The 18,159-nt window shown below is 34.4% G+C and overlaps 1 protein-coding gene across 12 annotated transcripts in view; it reads left to right on the plus strand.

Annotated features, from left to right (window-relative positions):
- The window catches only part of LOC106664249 (beta-glucuronidase), a 50,350-nt gene that overhangs the window by 8,930 nt on the left and 23,261 nt on the right, over positions 1-18,159 (plus strand). For 4 of the 12 annotated variants that reach the window (XM_024226514.1, XM_024226515.1, XM_014389775.2 and 1 more), the window contains exons 1-6: positions 15,763-15,789; positions 15,982-16,181; positions 16,242-16,424; positions 16,484-16,650; positions 16,713-16,855; positions 16,917-17,137. In XM_024226514.1, the coding sequence (XP_024082282.1) occupies positions 15,765-15,789; positions 15,982-16,181; positions 16,242-16,424; positions 16,484-16,650; positions 16,713-16,855; positions 16,917-17,137 (939 nt within the window). In that variant the 5' untranslated portion in view covers positions 15,763-15,764. Of the gene's footprint in view, positions 1-10,239; positions 10,411-12,949; positions 12,963-13,095; positions 13,167-14,811; positions 14,925-15,341; positions 15,361-15,762; positions 15,790-15,981; positions 16,182-16,241; positions 16,425-16,483; positions 16,651-16,712; positions 16,856-16,916; positions 17,138-18,159 lie in introns of those variants that run through there. The other 8 variants (XM_024226523.1, XM_024226521.1, XM_024226517.1 and 5 more) reach the window with 7 other exon arrangements.

An 18,159-nucleotide genomic window follows, 5' to 3' on the forward strand; every position in this document is an offset into this window, starting at 1 on the left:
AACTCCTGTTATCTACCGGTTTCCACTCTATGAGCCTCGTGCTAACTTGGCACTTTACCGCCCCCGGTTTATAATAAAATGCCACCCTGCCCACCCCAGCCTTAAAGGGTACTTTTATAAAATGGGAGAATCGTAAATTCTATATTTTTTATTTTATAATTAAGTGTTTATATAAAGAAAACCACTGCTCAATATCTGACAGTTGAAACAGAAGAAATACATTTTTTAAAAAAAGTTTTACGTATTTCTCTCTTTTGCAATGTGCTTGGTCGATAGTTATAATATTCGGCACCTGTATTGCACATAATTTTCATTTTTGATTATAACTTCGATTATTCTCGTCCGTGACTGGACTATTACCAGTCTCACTGTACACTTGTCAGAATCCATTTTTGTTTTATATTCGCTTCCTTTTACTTTGACGTTTTATCATTTAAGATTAAACTTTAACCAAGAGGTTTTAATTTTGACCAAACGCATTTTTCACCTTCAACCCGACCTAGCTCGTCGTTAATCTTTTCTCACGGACATAAATCACATGTCGTTTCCGATTTGAAAAGACGTTTGATCAACGGACCAATAAATCAAACGGACGGAAATACTAGAAGATATTTTTGTTTCCCTTTGTCTGTACGAACCTGATACAGCGCGTAAATTGAAGTTTCTTTTATGAAATTATTCAATCTGAAAAGGGGGTTTTCGTTATAGCCAGGTCTTCTTTACAATTATAACACTGACAAGTTCGCTTCATTAATTTCCATTTACAAAAGCTATTGTATTTTTGGTTTTTTGCACCTGCCAACAGGGATTATGACATTAAGTACTCATTCCTTAAGCTTAGTGTAGTAGCTTAAGCGGTCGCGAGAGATGATGGTCGATCATAATAATTGGTATGGTAAATGGATGAGAAATGTGGTTTCAAACACCGAAGTGCGATGCGACAGGCGACCATGCCAAAAAAGCATACCTAACAATTCAGAATGATTCTAATAGCCATCAATAGAAGAAGGGGCGTCGGTGGCCGCAGCAGTTTAGGCGAGGACACGGCGTTCATCACTGTAAGGTAAAGGCCCCGGGTTCGAATCTAGCGGCCCGACATATTTACAAATGAGCTTTTTTTCAAAAACACCTGCACCCTGAGGGTTTGTATGACCTCTGCTGTTGCGAACCCTCGTAAAAAAATGAAGAAGAGGGACAAAGAAAGAAGGGAATCTAGGAGAAGAAAGTAGGATCTAGATGCATCATCCATGCTCCCCTGAATACAAGCTTGTTCAACATTCCTATCATTCAATTAATTATTCTTTTTATGTAAGGTCTTGGTTGAGATAAAAAATTGGTGCACGAGCGAGATTCGAACCCACGACCTTAGGCTAAATACGCCGCTGCTCTACCACTTGAGCTATCGTTACTTCGATCCACTCGGACAGGTTGAGACAAGTAGGTTGAGATAGTTGGTGTCCGAATTAATTGAAAGAAGTAATTTGGTCAATAGACCACTAAATATAATAGATTCCTATCATTCTTCACCTATTTCTGAATTCAACTATTGAATGGTTTCGAATCTTCGATGATCACTTTTCAAAAGATCATTGTTTGCCCAAAGGCAGTTTCATAACTTTCCTCCTTGCTAGCAAATTCTGTGACCAGTTGACCATCCATACTACTTACTGGTGGCGAAAGAATATGGCCGACTTCTCCGTTTATAGTTAATTTTGAAAGCCCATTCCTCCTCAGTGTGTTTTATATTTTTGTTGTTTGTGTTTATGTTTTATAGAAGTCCTTTTTTTGGTATAAAATCCATCAAGTCAGCGAAAGAAACAAATATTAATTGGAATGAAGGATTGTAATTGGAATGAAAATGTCACAAACGGTATTCATGGCACATGAAAGTTCTCGTATGAATAATATTACCATACTGCTTTTCCATGGCCTACAGAGCTTTGTTTTGAGTCAATCACCTTTTTTGTATAGACAATGGGCTAATTGGAATGTGTTAATGAGGTGAATTTTCAATCCAGATCTGCTGACGTGACTAACGGTTCGAGATTTACCGACTCGATGTCAGATTTAACGGGAGATACAAGGTTCTCTTGATTAGAAACACGATCTAGCTAATAAAGGAGATGCTGCCTTGTTGCACAAGGATTTCCTTCCTTAATGGCAAAGTCAGACAAGAACGGTTATTCAGTTTAATTATTATTTCGAGCGAGCGGATCAAATTTTCCATTTTCTCTGGGGGGGGGGGGAGATAACGTTTGTCAACTGCTTAAGGAAATTTAAAAAAAATATATATACAACGTTTAAAAATTTTGCTTAAATAAAATGCCCACAGAGGATGCAGAAGTGGAGGATGTGTTTTTTTATTGTACATAGATCTGTTTTATGTGTTTGGTGGTATTTTGTTTGAGTGCGTTTTATTATTTTATTTATTAGTGTGAGTTGTGTGGGGCACCTCCAGCAGTTTGTGTATTTAAGGTCGATGGCGGAATATTTATAAAAGTACCTCATCGACCTTAATTTAGACCAAATTATTAATATTGTATGTAGGTGGATGGAGGATATCGAATACCCCTCCGACTAAATAGAATCAGTGCAATAGTCATAGGTGTGAATGTATTTATTTGTGCGACTGTATCATAGAAGTTAGTTAGGTTTAGGCTACATCATATTTTGCGTGCGTTGGGGACTGAAATGTCCTAGGTATCGAAAACCCCGTTGCTTAGGAAGTGACGATCTCCTGTCGAATAGACCCTAGGGTCAGCACATCATGGTGTGACATCCCCTCGGGGTGAAAGCCCAAGGTAGAGGCACGTGAAAGAAGGACCATCCGCAAAACTTGCAAAAGAATTTCTGGAAGGCAACCGCAACCGAACCAGGATTATGGTTGGACTCCTGACAGGTCACTGCCACTTAAGAAAGCACATGCACCGGATAGGAGTAAAGACAGAAGAAACACTGTGCAAATACTGCCAGGAAGGAGGAGACCGCAGAACACATTCTATATTTCTGTGAAGGTCTATGTAGGTGCAGGTTCTTGCAACTAAATAACAGGGGAGCACAATAGATCTATTCAGGTCAACGTGCACTAAGGCCTTGTGGCCGCCTTTTTTATCCGTATCCCTAATATACATAGGTGTGAATGTATTTATTTGTGCGACTGTATTATTAAAGTTAGTGAGTTTTAGGCTAGATCATATTTTGCGTGCGTTGGGGGCTGAAATGACCTAGATGTCGAAAACCCCATTGGTTAGGAAGTGACGATTTCCTACGTATCTGGCTTATGGGGGATACTAGCGGCCGAGGAGCATAACAGAGTAGGTGAACTCCCCTGTCGTATAGACCCTAGGGTGAGCACATCGTGGTGTGACAACCCCTCGGGGTGAAAGTCCAAGATGGAAAAATCTGATGTATAATTTTTACATAATACATAAACCACATTACAATCTCATTCATCCATTATTTGCAATTAAACTGATACATGAAATTTTGATCAGGTTCCAACCGACAAAATCAACGACCGGACCAAAATGTTCAGCTCGGGCTCAAAACATACAAAACGTGCATTACACTAATTGTTCAATTAAAGATCTTTTATGCATGGATTAACACCATAATCCAGTGAGATAATTGCGGAACTGAGTTTGTTGTTATATAACCTATAATTTAATACGAAAACACATTAGAGTCAAGAATCGTAAGATTTTAGAAAATATTGGCAGATTTTTTCAAAAACGAATTATTTAAAATATTCTTCAATGTAATGAAGGGTATGATCCTTTTGTCCTTGTGGTTAAGAAAAAAATGAACTGCCTTCACCTTGATGATTAAGCAACACCATTCTACACGGCTGAACAATTAAGGGGGAAGCTTGTATTGTTTTGGATTGCTCAATATCCCGGCAAAATCAAATTGGTAGCGGCAGAGATGGAAGGTGTAGGTACTTTTTTCTCATCTAGCTTATAAGCCTGACGATGGTGTAAATATCGTCCGGTCAATGGGTTTTATTAGTATGAGAGAGATTTGCCAAGAACCGTTAGAGAGGAAGCGTGAAATTTTTGGTCATCGAGCTCGATTTGTTGCAGGACACATTGTTGCATAGAGGGTAAAGTGACAATGTGAGGAAAATGTTTTGCCTCACCCTGCTTATAACCATACTGTAGTGCTATATTCTTACTGCAACCATCATCAATGGCTGGTCAATTACGCATAAATGTTAACAAAAGTCAATTGCACATTTTAGTTACCTGTCATATTGGATTACAATGCTCTAGACCTATGTTCAAGTTGGACACAAGCCAACTACGCATACAAAGAGCGTCTTGCCTCTCCCTGCTTATAACCCTGATATACAGTTCTTCGGTCTTCACCTGTCATTGGCATTATTTTTTATTTTTATTTATTTATTTTTTTAATAAGTACAATAGTAAAATCAAGAAACTTGAAGTTTTTTAACTAGGTGTCTAGGAGTATATGTAATTGTTCTTTCCGCAATATAATGTATATACAACCTCGGTTGTTTGTTATATCGTATACCGGATTAAAAGTAACAAAAACTAGCAAAACAGGTGCTACAGCACCTCCACCATTTTCTCTTAGTTGGAGTTTAGAGATGGTGATGTGTACAAGAACCGAAATAATGATGATACCAGTCCAAAAATAGGTGCGTAGTTCGTGCGATGACAATACGAGCAATGAACCAGAGCGGAAAAACGGTACATTTCCTCAACAATTGAAGCGTTAACCGTAAAATCACACCTTTTCAACTCTTTTACCTTAAAATCAAAGGGAAAACAAAGAAAAGCCCGTTAGGCGTCTTTTAAATTGTGATTAAAAACGGGATTTACTCAGAGTGCCTCTTACAGCGAGGCAGTTCAAAGAAGAAAGAAAAACTATTATTTCTGTGATAATAAATATATAAACTGCTCAAAAATGAATAGGGATATTGCCAAATTTGCAGTATTTACTTTCCATAACATTTTTTTTTAACGAGGGTTCGCAACAGCAGAGGTTTTTTTTTTAAAGTTCATTTGTAAGTGTCAGGTTCGAATGCATGGCCGCTAGATTTTACCTATATACCTACCTTTACCTTATAGTGATGAGCGCCGTGTCAACGCTTAAACCGTTGGGGCCACCGTCGCCCCCATTTTTATTTGATTATTAATAAAATAAAATATGTTTTTATTTTATATATTTTAATATATTTGAATTTTATTATTATTGTTGTTAATAATGAATGCTTTAGTAAAACAAAATTAAAACTCTATTCTCGTTAAATTCAGGAGAAAAAGTATTATGGACATGGATAGACCGATCCGTCTACCAGAGGTCATTGGTTTACAAATATTATATGCAGTTTAGAGGAGAGAGAGAGAGAGAGAGAGAGAGAGAGAGAGAGAGAGAGAGAGAGAGATGACGAGATAAAGAATGCTGTATCATCTGCGTACAATGCATAATTACATTTACTTTTCGTTTTAGTTAAATCATTGATAAATACGTTAAATAAAATAGGTCCCAAAACGGATCCCTGGCGTATCCCAGATGAGATAGATGTTACAGATGTTACAGCATTACCAGCTACTACCTGGAATTCTCTAAGTAGCTTTTTATAAAGGAAACTAGACTTGGGAACATTCACTTGAATTAATTTGAAAAAAAGACCCCTGTGGCCAGACACAGTCAAATGCCTTTTCAACATATATTAGTGCTATTCCAGAATGTTTGTTCAGGTTAAAGTGGGGTTCAGGGTAAAGTCCTCTAGCTAATTGTGCAATGGTGCAATGATGCCTACGAAAGCCATATTGCTTATTTGAAATGATATTAATTTCTATAAACGTGTTCAACCTTTTCACTATAATGCGCTCAACTACCTTCCTTATACACGGCAGAAGAGAAACAGGGCGAAAACTGCTTTGAAGAGTCAGAACTATGTTTAGTATACCGAATCAAGCGCCGAAACTTTGACCCATTCTAGAATCCGCAATACCTTACTTCTTGGGAGAGTAAAACAACCAAGGTTAAAGAGCCGAATCTCACCCAAAATCGAGCACTGTCAAAAAGTGAAACATAATCTCGACGGAAGGAGAATTGCATGGGGAGCATATGCCAAAATTACCCTTATTCCTCACAGCTGAATTTACATGTAAAACCTCACCTTAAAACCCATCTTAGTTCACGCAAGGAAAGACTGCCCGTCAATGTTAGGCTTTTGGAATTTAAACTTGATGAAGCTTCTGATTCCGTGTAAAGAGACAAGTGTGTAGATGTTTGAACCCGTAATAAGCAATTTTCCCGATACTGACAGGCAATTCTGGAGAGGAAAGCCGAAAAATGAACATGCCAATTACAGATGTTTTCATGGGTCAATGAGAAGACTAGAATGCATTTGTTAAATAAAAATTTCCAGTGAGCAAACCAATGGGAATTAGACTTAATTATTTACAGTGCTGTGATTTTTGAAAACCCCAAGAAAGCATCACTTTTGTTATGAAATAGAAATGAAGCAGTGTGTAAACAAATACCATTGCTGTTTCCAAATACAGAAGATAGTTAGAGACTACCAGAGGGCAACGTAATTTTATTTTACTCTAAAGTACCATCACTAATAACCATAAAATTAAATCTGAAATAAACAATTATCTTAACTAACAGACCGTAAGATAAAACAAATTAGATTTTATTTTGCTTAATTAAAAAAAAATAATTAGACAAAAAATCTATAACTAATTAAAAGATAGCTTTTCCTCATTTGACATGGGTGTTATATAAGGAAAATTTATCTAAATTGAAAACACCACAGCGCGCCCTCTTATTTCCAAATCTGTTCAAAACACAACTATTCATTTATTTTAAAAAAATGCTTATCTTAGTAATTATTTTATTTCATAAGTCATTCAAAATTGAATAGACATAATAAGGATAGGCCATGCGAGGTAGACACACAGACATGTCAGGGCCAAAGCACGCGTATGTGTCCGGCAAGCAGAGAACGGTTGATTCCAATACGGACTGAAAAAAAAGTGAAATAGTGCAAGTTTCGTAGACAGAGTTGCAGACAGAGTATGACTTTTGAAGTGAGATCTATTCAACTTTAGCATATCGGCTCTGATTTTTATGAACATTCTTTCCTAATGTGAACTCTAGTTTCAACACGAATATCTTTCGTTCTTCCTTATCCATTTATCTTACTTATTATTATTCAAATAACTTTCTTGTAAGGGGTACCAGTTGTAAGAGATTTGATTTATTAGTAATAAATTTACATAGAACTCATTCCTTTAAGTTTCAGGGGAAGTGCCGGGGCACTATTACATCCTGTTACAATAATTGATCTATTTGATCCCAAGTCTAAATATAGAGGTTTTAACAATATTGTGCTCGTGGAAAATTACAAAAAAAGTAGGTTGTAAGCAAAATGAAATCAGGTACACATTGAATTGAGCAGCTTTAGCGATGTCAGGAGTAAATGATATGTGCAAATATAATAACATCATAAAAATAATAAAATGTTACAGTTGGCATAATAAATAGGATAATGAATTTAAGTTTAATCAAAGTAAATAAATGAATAAATAAATAAAAAATAAGTTAAATACATTAATAAATTAAAAGATTACTAATCAAACAAATATGAAACGTATGTACATTTTTATATACACGTTCGTATACATAATTTACAAGATTGCAGTATGCATACATGCACACACATACACACATCTTTACCCATATATTAGCCTGATTATTAGTTTAATATATGTTTTATTCTCCTGTGCTTCCAAATAGTATTCGTAGGGTACCTTCCAAATTCTTGGCATGTAGGATTTTTGTGCTCAATCAGTTTATTAAAAAAAAATTTCACTGAGCCGTTTAGCTTCGTCGTTTATCAATCTCATGTTTGTACTCACATGGAGGAGGCTAATTTTAGTGCGGCGGCCCGAAGAGGTTACCAGCCTCGGAAATTTATTTAGTGTGCACTGTAATTACTTAAACCAAGCCTTGTTTGCATTGTTTAATAAAATCTAAACCGAGAGAGAGTAGACAGACAGTCATTCATTCCCAACGTAGCTGCATCTGTGTTTTCCCTCGAACACTAACAGCACTTAAAAAGCAAAAAGCAAATTACAAGTTAAATTTAATTAATTAATCTTTTTATGTAATGTTTTGGATGCAATGAAAAAGCGGGATTCGAACTTACGACCTTCGGCTAAATACGACGTCACTACCACTTAGGCTATTGTGATTTCGATCGAATTCACGATAGCTCAACTGGTAAAGTAGCGGTGTATTTATCCGAAGGCCGTGGGTTCGAATCCCACTCGTTTCACTAGCTTTTCATTTCAACCAAAACCTTACAAAAAAGATTACTTAATTGAAAGAAGTAATTTGGTCAATAGGCCACTAAATATAATGGATTCAGAGTATCCTTTATATGGGCAAATATATAAATTTATTGTAATAAATGCCTTAGACATATAATTTAACTATCATTTTGTATCTAGCTAATTTTTTCAATAAAAAAGTAAAAAAAAGCATTGTATCAAGTACTATTAAGAACTATTAAGAAAAAGATGAAAATAAGCCATTTTTGTATTCAAGAAGTGTAAAACGAACTTTCACAAATACATTTTGAAATGTAATTATTCGAAAGTATGAATTTCCCTCGCCATTTTTTAATTAGTTTTATTACATCTTAATCCAATCCTTTAGTATTAGTGCTAGAATAGGATCGGATGATTAACGTTTTAAAGTGATAAATGGTTTTTCCCTTATTTGCGTTATTAGTTTTTCACTGATTGACGAGGCCATTAGTTCCGATTTGTCAAGTAAACAAAGCCCAAGTTGATGAATAAATACGACGATTGGACACAACGGATTAGTGAAGACCGCGGGGCTTAAGTTAATTGGAAAACACAATTTCAATCAAGCCCGTTCCCAATTTCGTGCCGGCCGGCTTTAGGCTGTGAACGTCAAAAGACTTCGACTCACTCCCATCTTATGGGCCAAATGTACAATTGTTCTATTTAAAACGTTCTTATTTTTCTGGAAAACTTTTCTTCTTCAGCTAGGAGATAATCTAAGAAAAGAAGAAAAGGCTGTCATATGACGATAATTTCCATTTAAAAGTAAAATAAAGTAAAATGTTTAATCCTTTTGCTTTGTTTCAAACATTCCTAGGCCGAATGGTCTATTTAAAGTCCATAAATGTAAGAAAAAATGTAAACTGTATTACCCTTTTGTATTTAAATTTAAATTGTGTTTTGTTTCTTTTAGATGGTCCTTAAATTCAGAAAATTTGTTCGATTAGGCAAGTGTTCTTTAACTATCGTTTTAATTTCTCTGCCGCTTTGCCCTACATATTTCACATCGAAATCATTAAAATTAAGTTTGTAAGCCCCGCTTTTTGACAAGTTGTCAACCTTATCTTTAGGTTTTGAGAGGATGTTTCGAAGTGAACGTTTGTCTACTTTTTCTGGTAGTTTCCCAATGTGTGGCAAGCAACGAAAAACCTAAAGGTACATTTTTGGTGGGTGACTTCTTCTAAACTTTATTTTATTTTATTTTTTTTACAAGCAACCTATCGATAAATATTTCTTGATATACAAAGTTTTAATTGTTTGTAATTATTTTTTATAATTAGCAGGTGTTAATGGGAGGTTCAACATCCGGTGTATGAATCGAGCAACTTTTTGGGTCCTATGGGAGAAGAATCTGCTTGTATCATGGTGTCTGTAGTTGGGGTTTTCTAGATACGTCTATTTCAGTTAGGTTGTTTATTATAAACAGTTTTATGTCTAAACATAAACTTTTTAAACAACCATCTATTATGTCTAATTATATAATAATATAAAAATTTATACTAGGGCATAGGAGGAATCCTTTAAGAACCTCCAGTGCTCCCGGCCATATACAGGGTGTTCGGCTATTTGTGTTACAAACTTTACCCGTACATTTTCATTCAAAGTGGATCGAAAAAGTCCTAATTAACTATGGTCCGAACCTCAGCAGTTATTACATGTTTTCTCCTTCTCGGAAAACATTTAATAAAACTTAAATAGTGGCGGGACAAACCGAGACGAGAAGCTCGAGAAGCAGGAAGCGAATCTCGGCCTGCAAGATCCTGACCCGGAGGGCACTGGGTTCGAGATTGGGAAAAAAAAAGCAAGCGGCAGTCAGTTCAAGATTACGTTCCGAGTAAGAGGTGGTCTCTGCGAGGAAAAGAAAATATTTTTAAAAAAGTGTGTGTGTGTGTGGCTTGTGATCCTAGTCAGTACTCAGTAGTCGTGCTGATCTACGTGTGCGGAGGGTTCCTACGAAGAGAAGGGGCTGATCCCGGCAAGTGAAGAGTGATCTCGTGAATTGTTTCATTTCCAATTTCTTTATCAGGCCTGATAATTCGGGACTAGAGACATAGTTGTAAGTTTCGGCCTTTTGTTAGTTTTTAATTTAAAAAGAATTTGTCAATGTAATTATAAATAGAATAGTTGTTATTAGTATTAATTTTTTTAAATCGTAGTTTAAACCCTTAGTAAGCTAAATACCCTAAGATATCATCTTGTGTTAACGAATTAACTCCGATAAAAGAAGGAAGAACTTCATTATTTAGCTCCCATCATAACCCTGGGTGGAAGCGCCACTTCATAAGAAAGAAGAGAAGCCAGAAGCGCTACATCGGTCGTCTGGGGTCTAACACGGGAACCGTATCTGTCTTTCCTTTTCTCTTTTTTTTCCCATTGTTCTACTCTTCTTTTTCTTTTTTCCTGGTTTCGGTATTTATCCTTCTCCAAAAATACCATGCCGCTCAACATAACATCTATAAATAAACTTTCACCCCCTCACCGACCATACTAATCTCTCCCTTCAACACTGAGCTACCGCCAACGTACGTGCAGCCACAGGAAGGAAGCTGTAACACAGTTTCGGATTTATTCCACTTTTTCTGATTTTTTAAGATTTCACGACCTTGCTTCAAATAAACAATGATAACTCCAAAACTAAAAAGTTTTGGACAAATCCGTTGATACCATTGAAAACTACGTTAAATTTCCAATAAGATGTGCTCAATACTAAACTTGTAAACGTTGGTGAAATAAACGTTTTAGTATCTAGAACTTTGAAAAATAATTTTTACTTCAAAGTCGAAAAACTTACTAAGGTGATGCTGAACTACTATTTCCAAACCTAGAGACCAGCAAATTTCAGAAGACGTACTACATTTTATAACCTTTTTAGTTGTGTAATTGCTTTTTTAATTACTTTTTCGAAGATAAAGAAATTGATGGAGGAAAGGAAAAAACCGTGGCTAACGGATTGGTAAGGTGGAAAATCAAAAATCAAAACTTAAGGAAATTTTGAATGAATTTATTAAACTTTTTTTAATTTGGGTTCGAAACCGAAATAGTGCAAGTGTTTACTTATTTACCAACACGACTGCAACATTGATTAAAGAATTATTGTATTATTCTTTGAAATAAAAGTGTTTTAAGATTCAAAATTTTTTTCATTATCTATGTGATATTTTGTTAACATTATGGTTACATTTTCTAATGAAGAAACGCTGTAAACGTATGTACGGGTTTTGTGCGTTTAATGCAACTGCAGCGCATCGAAAATACATTGCGGAGGGTGGAGATCATTTCGAATCAAAATTAAAAACCCAAAAAATCCAGATCAAATACCAATGCCTCCAAAGCCAACAAACAGATATTTCAACTCCGCCTTGGACCCTATCTACACCAAAAGTTATACGAGCGTTAAATAGGTTCACAAAATCCTACTCTCCCAATAGTATAAAATAACGATCTGAAGAAAATTTTCAGTGAAATGCAGAATCCTTAATGTATTTTCAATGACGACTCAAGCGATCTAAACGACCCAGGTTCATGCCTTTGTGTTTAAATTTCCTTCGGTATGCCGAAATTTTTCAGCGGAATTGTTAGCAATTTCCCAACCCCTAAAATGCCCCGACATCGACTATTCAACTACGGTAATCTGCACAGATTATTTCTTGTCTACCCTGATAATAATAATCTTAAGTCCTCGGATCACCCTTGGTTTTGGGATGTTTTGTATTCTCTAAGCTGACTCGGAGAATAGAAGCCATAAAATTTGGTTCGTGTCGGTCCCTGGTAATCAAAATTAAAAAAAAAAGTTTAATAAATTCATTCAAAATTTCTTTAAGTTTTTTATTTTTTACTATTATTAATCTTTCCACCTTACCAATCCTTCAACCACGGTTTTTCTTTTCCTTCATCTTTGAAAAAAGTAATTAAAAAAGCAATTACACGACTAAAAATGATATAAAATGGAGTACGTTTTCTAAAATTGGCTGGTCTCTAGGTTTGGAAATAGTACTTAGAATCACCATAGTAAGTTTTATAAAATTATTTTTCAAATTTCTCGCTACTAATTGCAACAAGGTTTACATGTTTAGTATTGATCACATTTATTGAAAATTTAACGTAGTTTTCAATTGTATCAACGGATTTGTCCAAAACATTTTAGTTTTCGAGTTATTGTTTATTTGAAGCAAGGTGTTGAAATCTTAAAAAATTAGAAAAAGTGGAATAACTCCGAAACTGTTGAGATTAGGACAATAGTTAATTAGCACTTTTTGGTTCCTTTTTGAATACCCTGTATACATAAATCGTATCCAAAAACTTTTCCAAAAAAAGGACAGTTTTAATTAATTTGTTATTAGCTTTGTAAAGAATTTTTTCAACGTTTTCCATGAATATTTCGACATGAATTGGGGATAATTGAGACCCCATTGGTAACCCTTTCATTTCATAAAATTTATTATTAAATTTACAGTAATTAGTAGGCAATATAATTAAGAGGTCTATTTTTACAAATCCATTAATGTAGTTCGCAATAAGTTTTTGTTTTTATTAGTTTAATATATTCTTTAACAGGGATATTTATAAATAAATTAGCAACATGAAATGACACTAAAACACATTTGTTAGGTATATTTATGTTTTTAACTTTTTTATCAATTCTAAAAAAAATTGTTAGTACCGAATGTAGGTTTGAAATTGGTGTGGGTTTTAATTATTTCATCAATTTTTATCGCGAGTTTGTGACATGGAGAATATAAAAGGGCACTAGTGATATAGGCTTGTTTTCTTTGTGGATTTTGACCCCGCACATTGGTCGTTTGAGATTAGAAAGTCAGTATTTTTTATAGCTCTTTGAACTCTAATTTTTAATTTTAAGATGGCGTCTTTTTTATTTCTTTACAATCGTTGTTGTTTAGGAATTATTCAAGTTTAGAAACGTATTTTTGAGTTCGATGTAAATGTTTTGCCCACGCTAATAAAAAATGGACCCATGAGGATATTTGCAAGCTCATTGAAGCTTACAAACTGAATTCAATTCTTTTGGGACATCCAAAACTCAGATTTTAAAAATAGTTTTAAAAAACCTTGTGATGGAGAAATTTGTGACAGACTTCAATTGTACGGTACCCGAAATTAATCTGAGGCAACCATATAGAAGCCCATGAACAGAATTGCTTCTTGCCATGTTTTTGTTTTTAAAATTATGGGCTAATTCTAACAGCAATTAAACTTCAACACTTGAAAATCTGCAAAAATTCCTAAATGGCTGGGCGTCTTCCCATTCAAAAGCATGGTACATGCCTAAATGATAACCCCTTTGTGTCTGGGACTTGACCGGTCTGAAGCGTAGTTGCAAGAGTTGCCATGCTCTCCGAGAGTGAACTTCGGTGAATTTCACTCTCCCGTAAAACGGGCTCTGAGAGTAACTCTCGAGCTCCGGCTGCGAGTTCCTCTCATGTGTAAACGCACCTTAATATTATTTTATGGCATTTATGTTGTAAGAGAGTTTTCTTTTATATTTAATTTAATTTGTCCAATTGAGCAGTTTATGAATCTGTTGGATAGTATTGCTCTGTTACCAAGTAATTTATTAATTAAAAGTTTTCAAATATTTATCCAATATTGTTTAAATATTATATTAAATTATAAATAAACTTACTTTATAATAATGCTTCTTTTGATATAAGATTCAATTGCGAGGATCAAAAAATGTTAAGCCAAATTTATTGCTATTTCTTTAATTCTTTGCGTTATTTTTTGAGTATTTGTGTTTGTATGTGCCCTTCTAAAAAGAAACTGTATAAATACAGTTTAAAAAAGAAAAAAAAGTAATACTTTATAATCATATTGAACTTTTAATGGTGGTATCGAACTCAAATATTTATGTACAAACAAGATTTAGAAAAAGGAATATTTCACCTATCTTTGTGGTTTCTTTGTTTTACTCTTTGAAGCGATTACAAATTATTTATATCAAAATTTAATCTGATTCTTTCTAATTAAAGAACTTCAATTTAAAAATCCAAACCAGAGGTGAATGAAATGAAACGAACGAATAATGAAGCAATAAAACATATTAAAAAAACTTTTGGAGGACAAAATTGCATATTAACTTTTATATTTAACATTCGTTTGGACTTTCTGTCATTTTTCCTCCAATTCCTATAGCTTATTGACTTGTTCTAGCAATTTTAAGTATTTGTTCCCAACTTCAACGCTGTCTTTTTAATTTTTTTTTTTTTTAAGTTACAACAGTGCTAGAGCTGATACGAGCAACTTTGTTGCCTATATGAATTTTATACGACAAGAAATCACTAGGGAAGAAATTGTGAGGCCATTAGCACTTTAGGCATCTTACCTTAGAAAATTTTTGGGAAGGGTTCAGGATATGCGGTCTCTGTTTTATGGAGGCGTCTATATCAACTTCTTATGGTTTTGAACTCAATTGGGATTTCAAGGTGTGGATAAGACAGGATACGAATTAGGGAACTTGGCCAATAGTTCAACGGATTTCGGACTGAATCAACTGGATATCAGATGCATGGAAAGGAAAGCAGTTGTGTTAGACAGGCAGAGAAGGTAAAGAGTGTAGGTGATTTTCTGATATTTGGTTTTGTTAAGTCTGATCCTCCACTTTTTCAAACCATTTTTCCAAACAGGAGAAATAGTAGAAGAAAGTTCTGAAGGCCTCATATTATTTTTTACATTAAAATTATTCTAAAAGCAAAATAACATCTTCTTGGTCCACTGTATCAGTTTGTTTGCTTTATAAAAAAACGAAAGAAAAAAAAAACCGATGGAAAAATTTAACACCACTCAATTTATTTAGTTTAAAATTAAATCCATTTATCTTTCTACATTAGTTATAGGTATTAGGAGCTATCATAGTCAAAGTAAACTGTAAATAATGCTTTGTTTACGTCCTTTATTTACTTTTGTACTGATTAATCCCATTTGCACAAAAAGTAAAACCTATTTTTGGTATGCAAAATATGAATAAACCAAAACACATTAAAATTTAAGGGTGCGTTTATTTTGTCCATCAGTGAATATTTTAAAACTAAGTATTATTTGGTTTTGGGCAAAATATTTTTTTTAAAATTAATTAATTTATTTTTATTGTTAAGTAACAAAGTTATTTTATTGTTATTTATTTGAATTTTATCTTTCTGCCATTGTTTCTAAATTCATTGTTATTTGCTTTAACTTTATTACCATTTTTATTTCATTATTAATATTCAAAAACAAACCTTGGCTTCATTTACATAAAGAATAATTAAAGCAGCAATTTAATCTTGATAATAAATTGTGAAACTTGTTTGAAGTTGATTTCTCCAATTAGTTATCAGCCTTAAATTAAACCTTGAAATTTATTAATTTAATTATTTTCAAATTATTTTAAAATGAATTAATGTTGTCTTGTCATTTATGTGTTTCAATGCTCATTGTTCGGGTTGGTTTGGTTAAGTTATGTTAGGTTAATAAATAATGTAAGGGGTAAAAAAAGGACCCTACAAGCAACCAGTTTGGCAATAAGTCAAGTTATTGTACTGTCCTTTTTTCAATTTATGTTTTTATGTAGTGCCAATTAGAAACTTATGGTTTGTAAAAATATTAAATAATTTTGACATTTTTATGACCGTAGGTCATAGAAAGAGGATGACATTCATGAAGGAATGGTTGTGGATCGTACCGATACTGCCATTTTGCTTTTGTGGAATACTCTACCCGAGGGAGTCGGAAAATCGTGAGGTCAAGTCACTCAATGGAGTCTGGAAATTCCGCCTGTCAAAATATCCAAACGAAGGATATAACAAACATTGGTATAGTTATCCATTAGAAAAGGTACTGATAAAAATGGTTTAAAAAAATCAAGATTTCTTCAACCCATCTGTTAATTTGTAGACTGGAGATGTGATAGACATGCCTGTCCCAGCTAGTTACAATGATATAACCGAGGATAAAGAGATACGAGATCACGTTGGAGTCGTCTGGTATGACAGGACCGTGTACGTTCCAAAATCCTGGCAAGAAAAAGGTCAAAAGGTTTGGATTCGGTTTGGCAGTGTACACTATTATACTGATGTGGTGAGTGGTTGATAACTTGGTGACATAACAGTTTCATTTTTATAATTTCATCTTTCAAGTGGGTTAACGGTAATAAAGTAGTAACCCATGAGATTGGCCATCTTCCATTTCAAGCTGAGATCACTGAAAACCTACATTTTGGGCAAAAGAATTTAATAACTGTTGCTGTTAATAATACGTTAAATATTGAAACTATTCCTCAAGGACAAGTACAAGAATTGTACACGTAAGTCTGCTCAACTTTTGTGGACATCATAAAACATTTTCATTTTATATAATTTATGAAAGGTTGAATGGGACAAAACAAGTGCAAACTTACACCTTTGACTTCTTTAACTACGCTGGTATTCACCGTAGTGTCGTTTTATACACGACACCAGCAAATTACATCCAAGACATTACCATTTACACAGAAATCGCTAGATCAAATGGTAAATTATGTTTAATCCATTTAAAATCTAAACTTTCATAATTAATTCTGTTAAATTTCAGGGCTTGTGTATTTTAACATTACGTTTTCTAACCCTCCATCCCAAACATTCTTGGGCCACTGCTACATAAACTTGCTCGACGCAGAAGGGACGATTGTGGCCACAATTTCAAAGGATATTCAGAATACCAACGAATATCTGGGGAAGCTTGATGTTCCAAATGCCAAATTTTGGTGGCCTTACTTAATGGACTCAAACCCTGGTTACCTTTACACATTTGAAGTAAGTAATTTATATAATTTTTTTCTGAGGGAGGGGGATTGGGGAAGGCTGTGAAATTTTTCCATTGACAGTGGATTTTTAACACTACTGCATTTTATCCATTTACTTGTTTGGAGCATAGCATAATTTTTGAATGTTTTAGCAAACTAGTTCAAAGCTCATGATTTTATTGGCTCTTAAACAAGCAAGTTTATAAAACCCATAGATTATAATTGCACATTAATAGAGGACAAAACTATGGTATTACTCAAAGTTTAATAGACCAACTAAATGAACAAAACTATATGTATAAACTGTACACATTTCACCTTCTACATCATGAACGTCTTTTGGTAAAAATAAAAAGTAAATCTCATAAACTATCAAATGTGACATATTATATATACATATGTTGACATATCAGTAGAAAACCTGTTGCGTATCAAGGGCACAATCGATAGGTGGCCCGCAGAGGACCTGAAGGGTCATCCTCACCCGATTAAGGATAGGCCATGCAAGGTTGACACTCGGACATTACTTTTGGGCCTAAGCATGCCAAGTTGCTTTTGGGCCAAGTGTCTGGCATGCCAACAACGTTTGCTCAGTGTATCCCACCTAATTGAAGGGTGCAATTCACTGACTATATAGAGTATGGAAATACTATCCAATATGAGAATTGTACTTGAGCATGGTAGCAAGTATCTGGGTCCCCTGTTTTGTTTCTTGAAGAAAACAGGATTGTTTTGCTTGTCCTTGTATTATGTGTCGTGTAAGATGACTTCTTGAGAGTAAATGTATTTATTAGTGCGAATGTGTAGTGTGAGAGGGTCAATGGCGGAATATTCAGTACCATATTGACCCTCAATTAGGTTAGTTATATAATAGGTGTAAAGGATGATACAATGGTGGAATATTCAGTACTCTATTGACCCCCAATTAGGTTAGTTATATAGTAGGCATAAAAAGTGATCAAGGAATATCGAGTACTCTACCACCCTAACTGAGTGAATGTATTTAAGAGTGAGTGAGAGTGTGAATGGGCT

The sequence above is a fragment of the Cimex lectularius genome, unplaced genomic scaffold, assembly GCF_000648675.2.
Source record: "Cimex lectularius strain Harlan isolate CLEC.00 unplaced genomic scaffold, Clec_2.1 scaffold50, whole genome shotgun sequence".
In the NCBI taxonomy this organism is placed as follows: Eukaryota; Metazoa; Arthropoda; class Insecta; order Hemiptera; family Cimicidae; genus Cimex; species Cimex lectularius.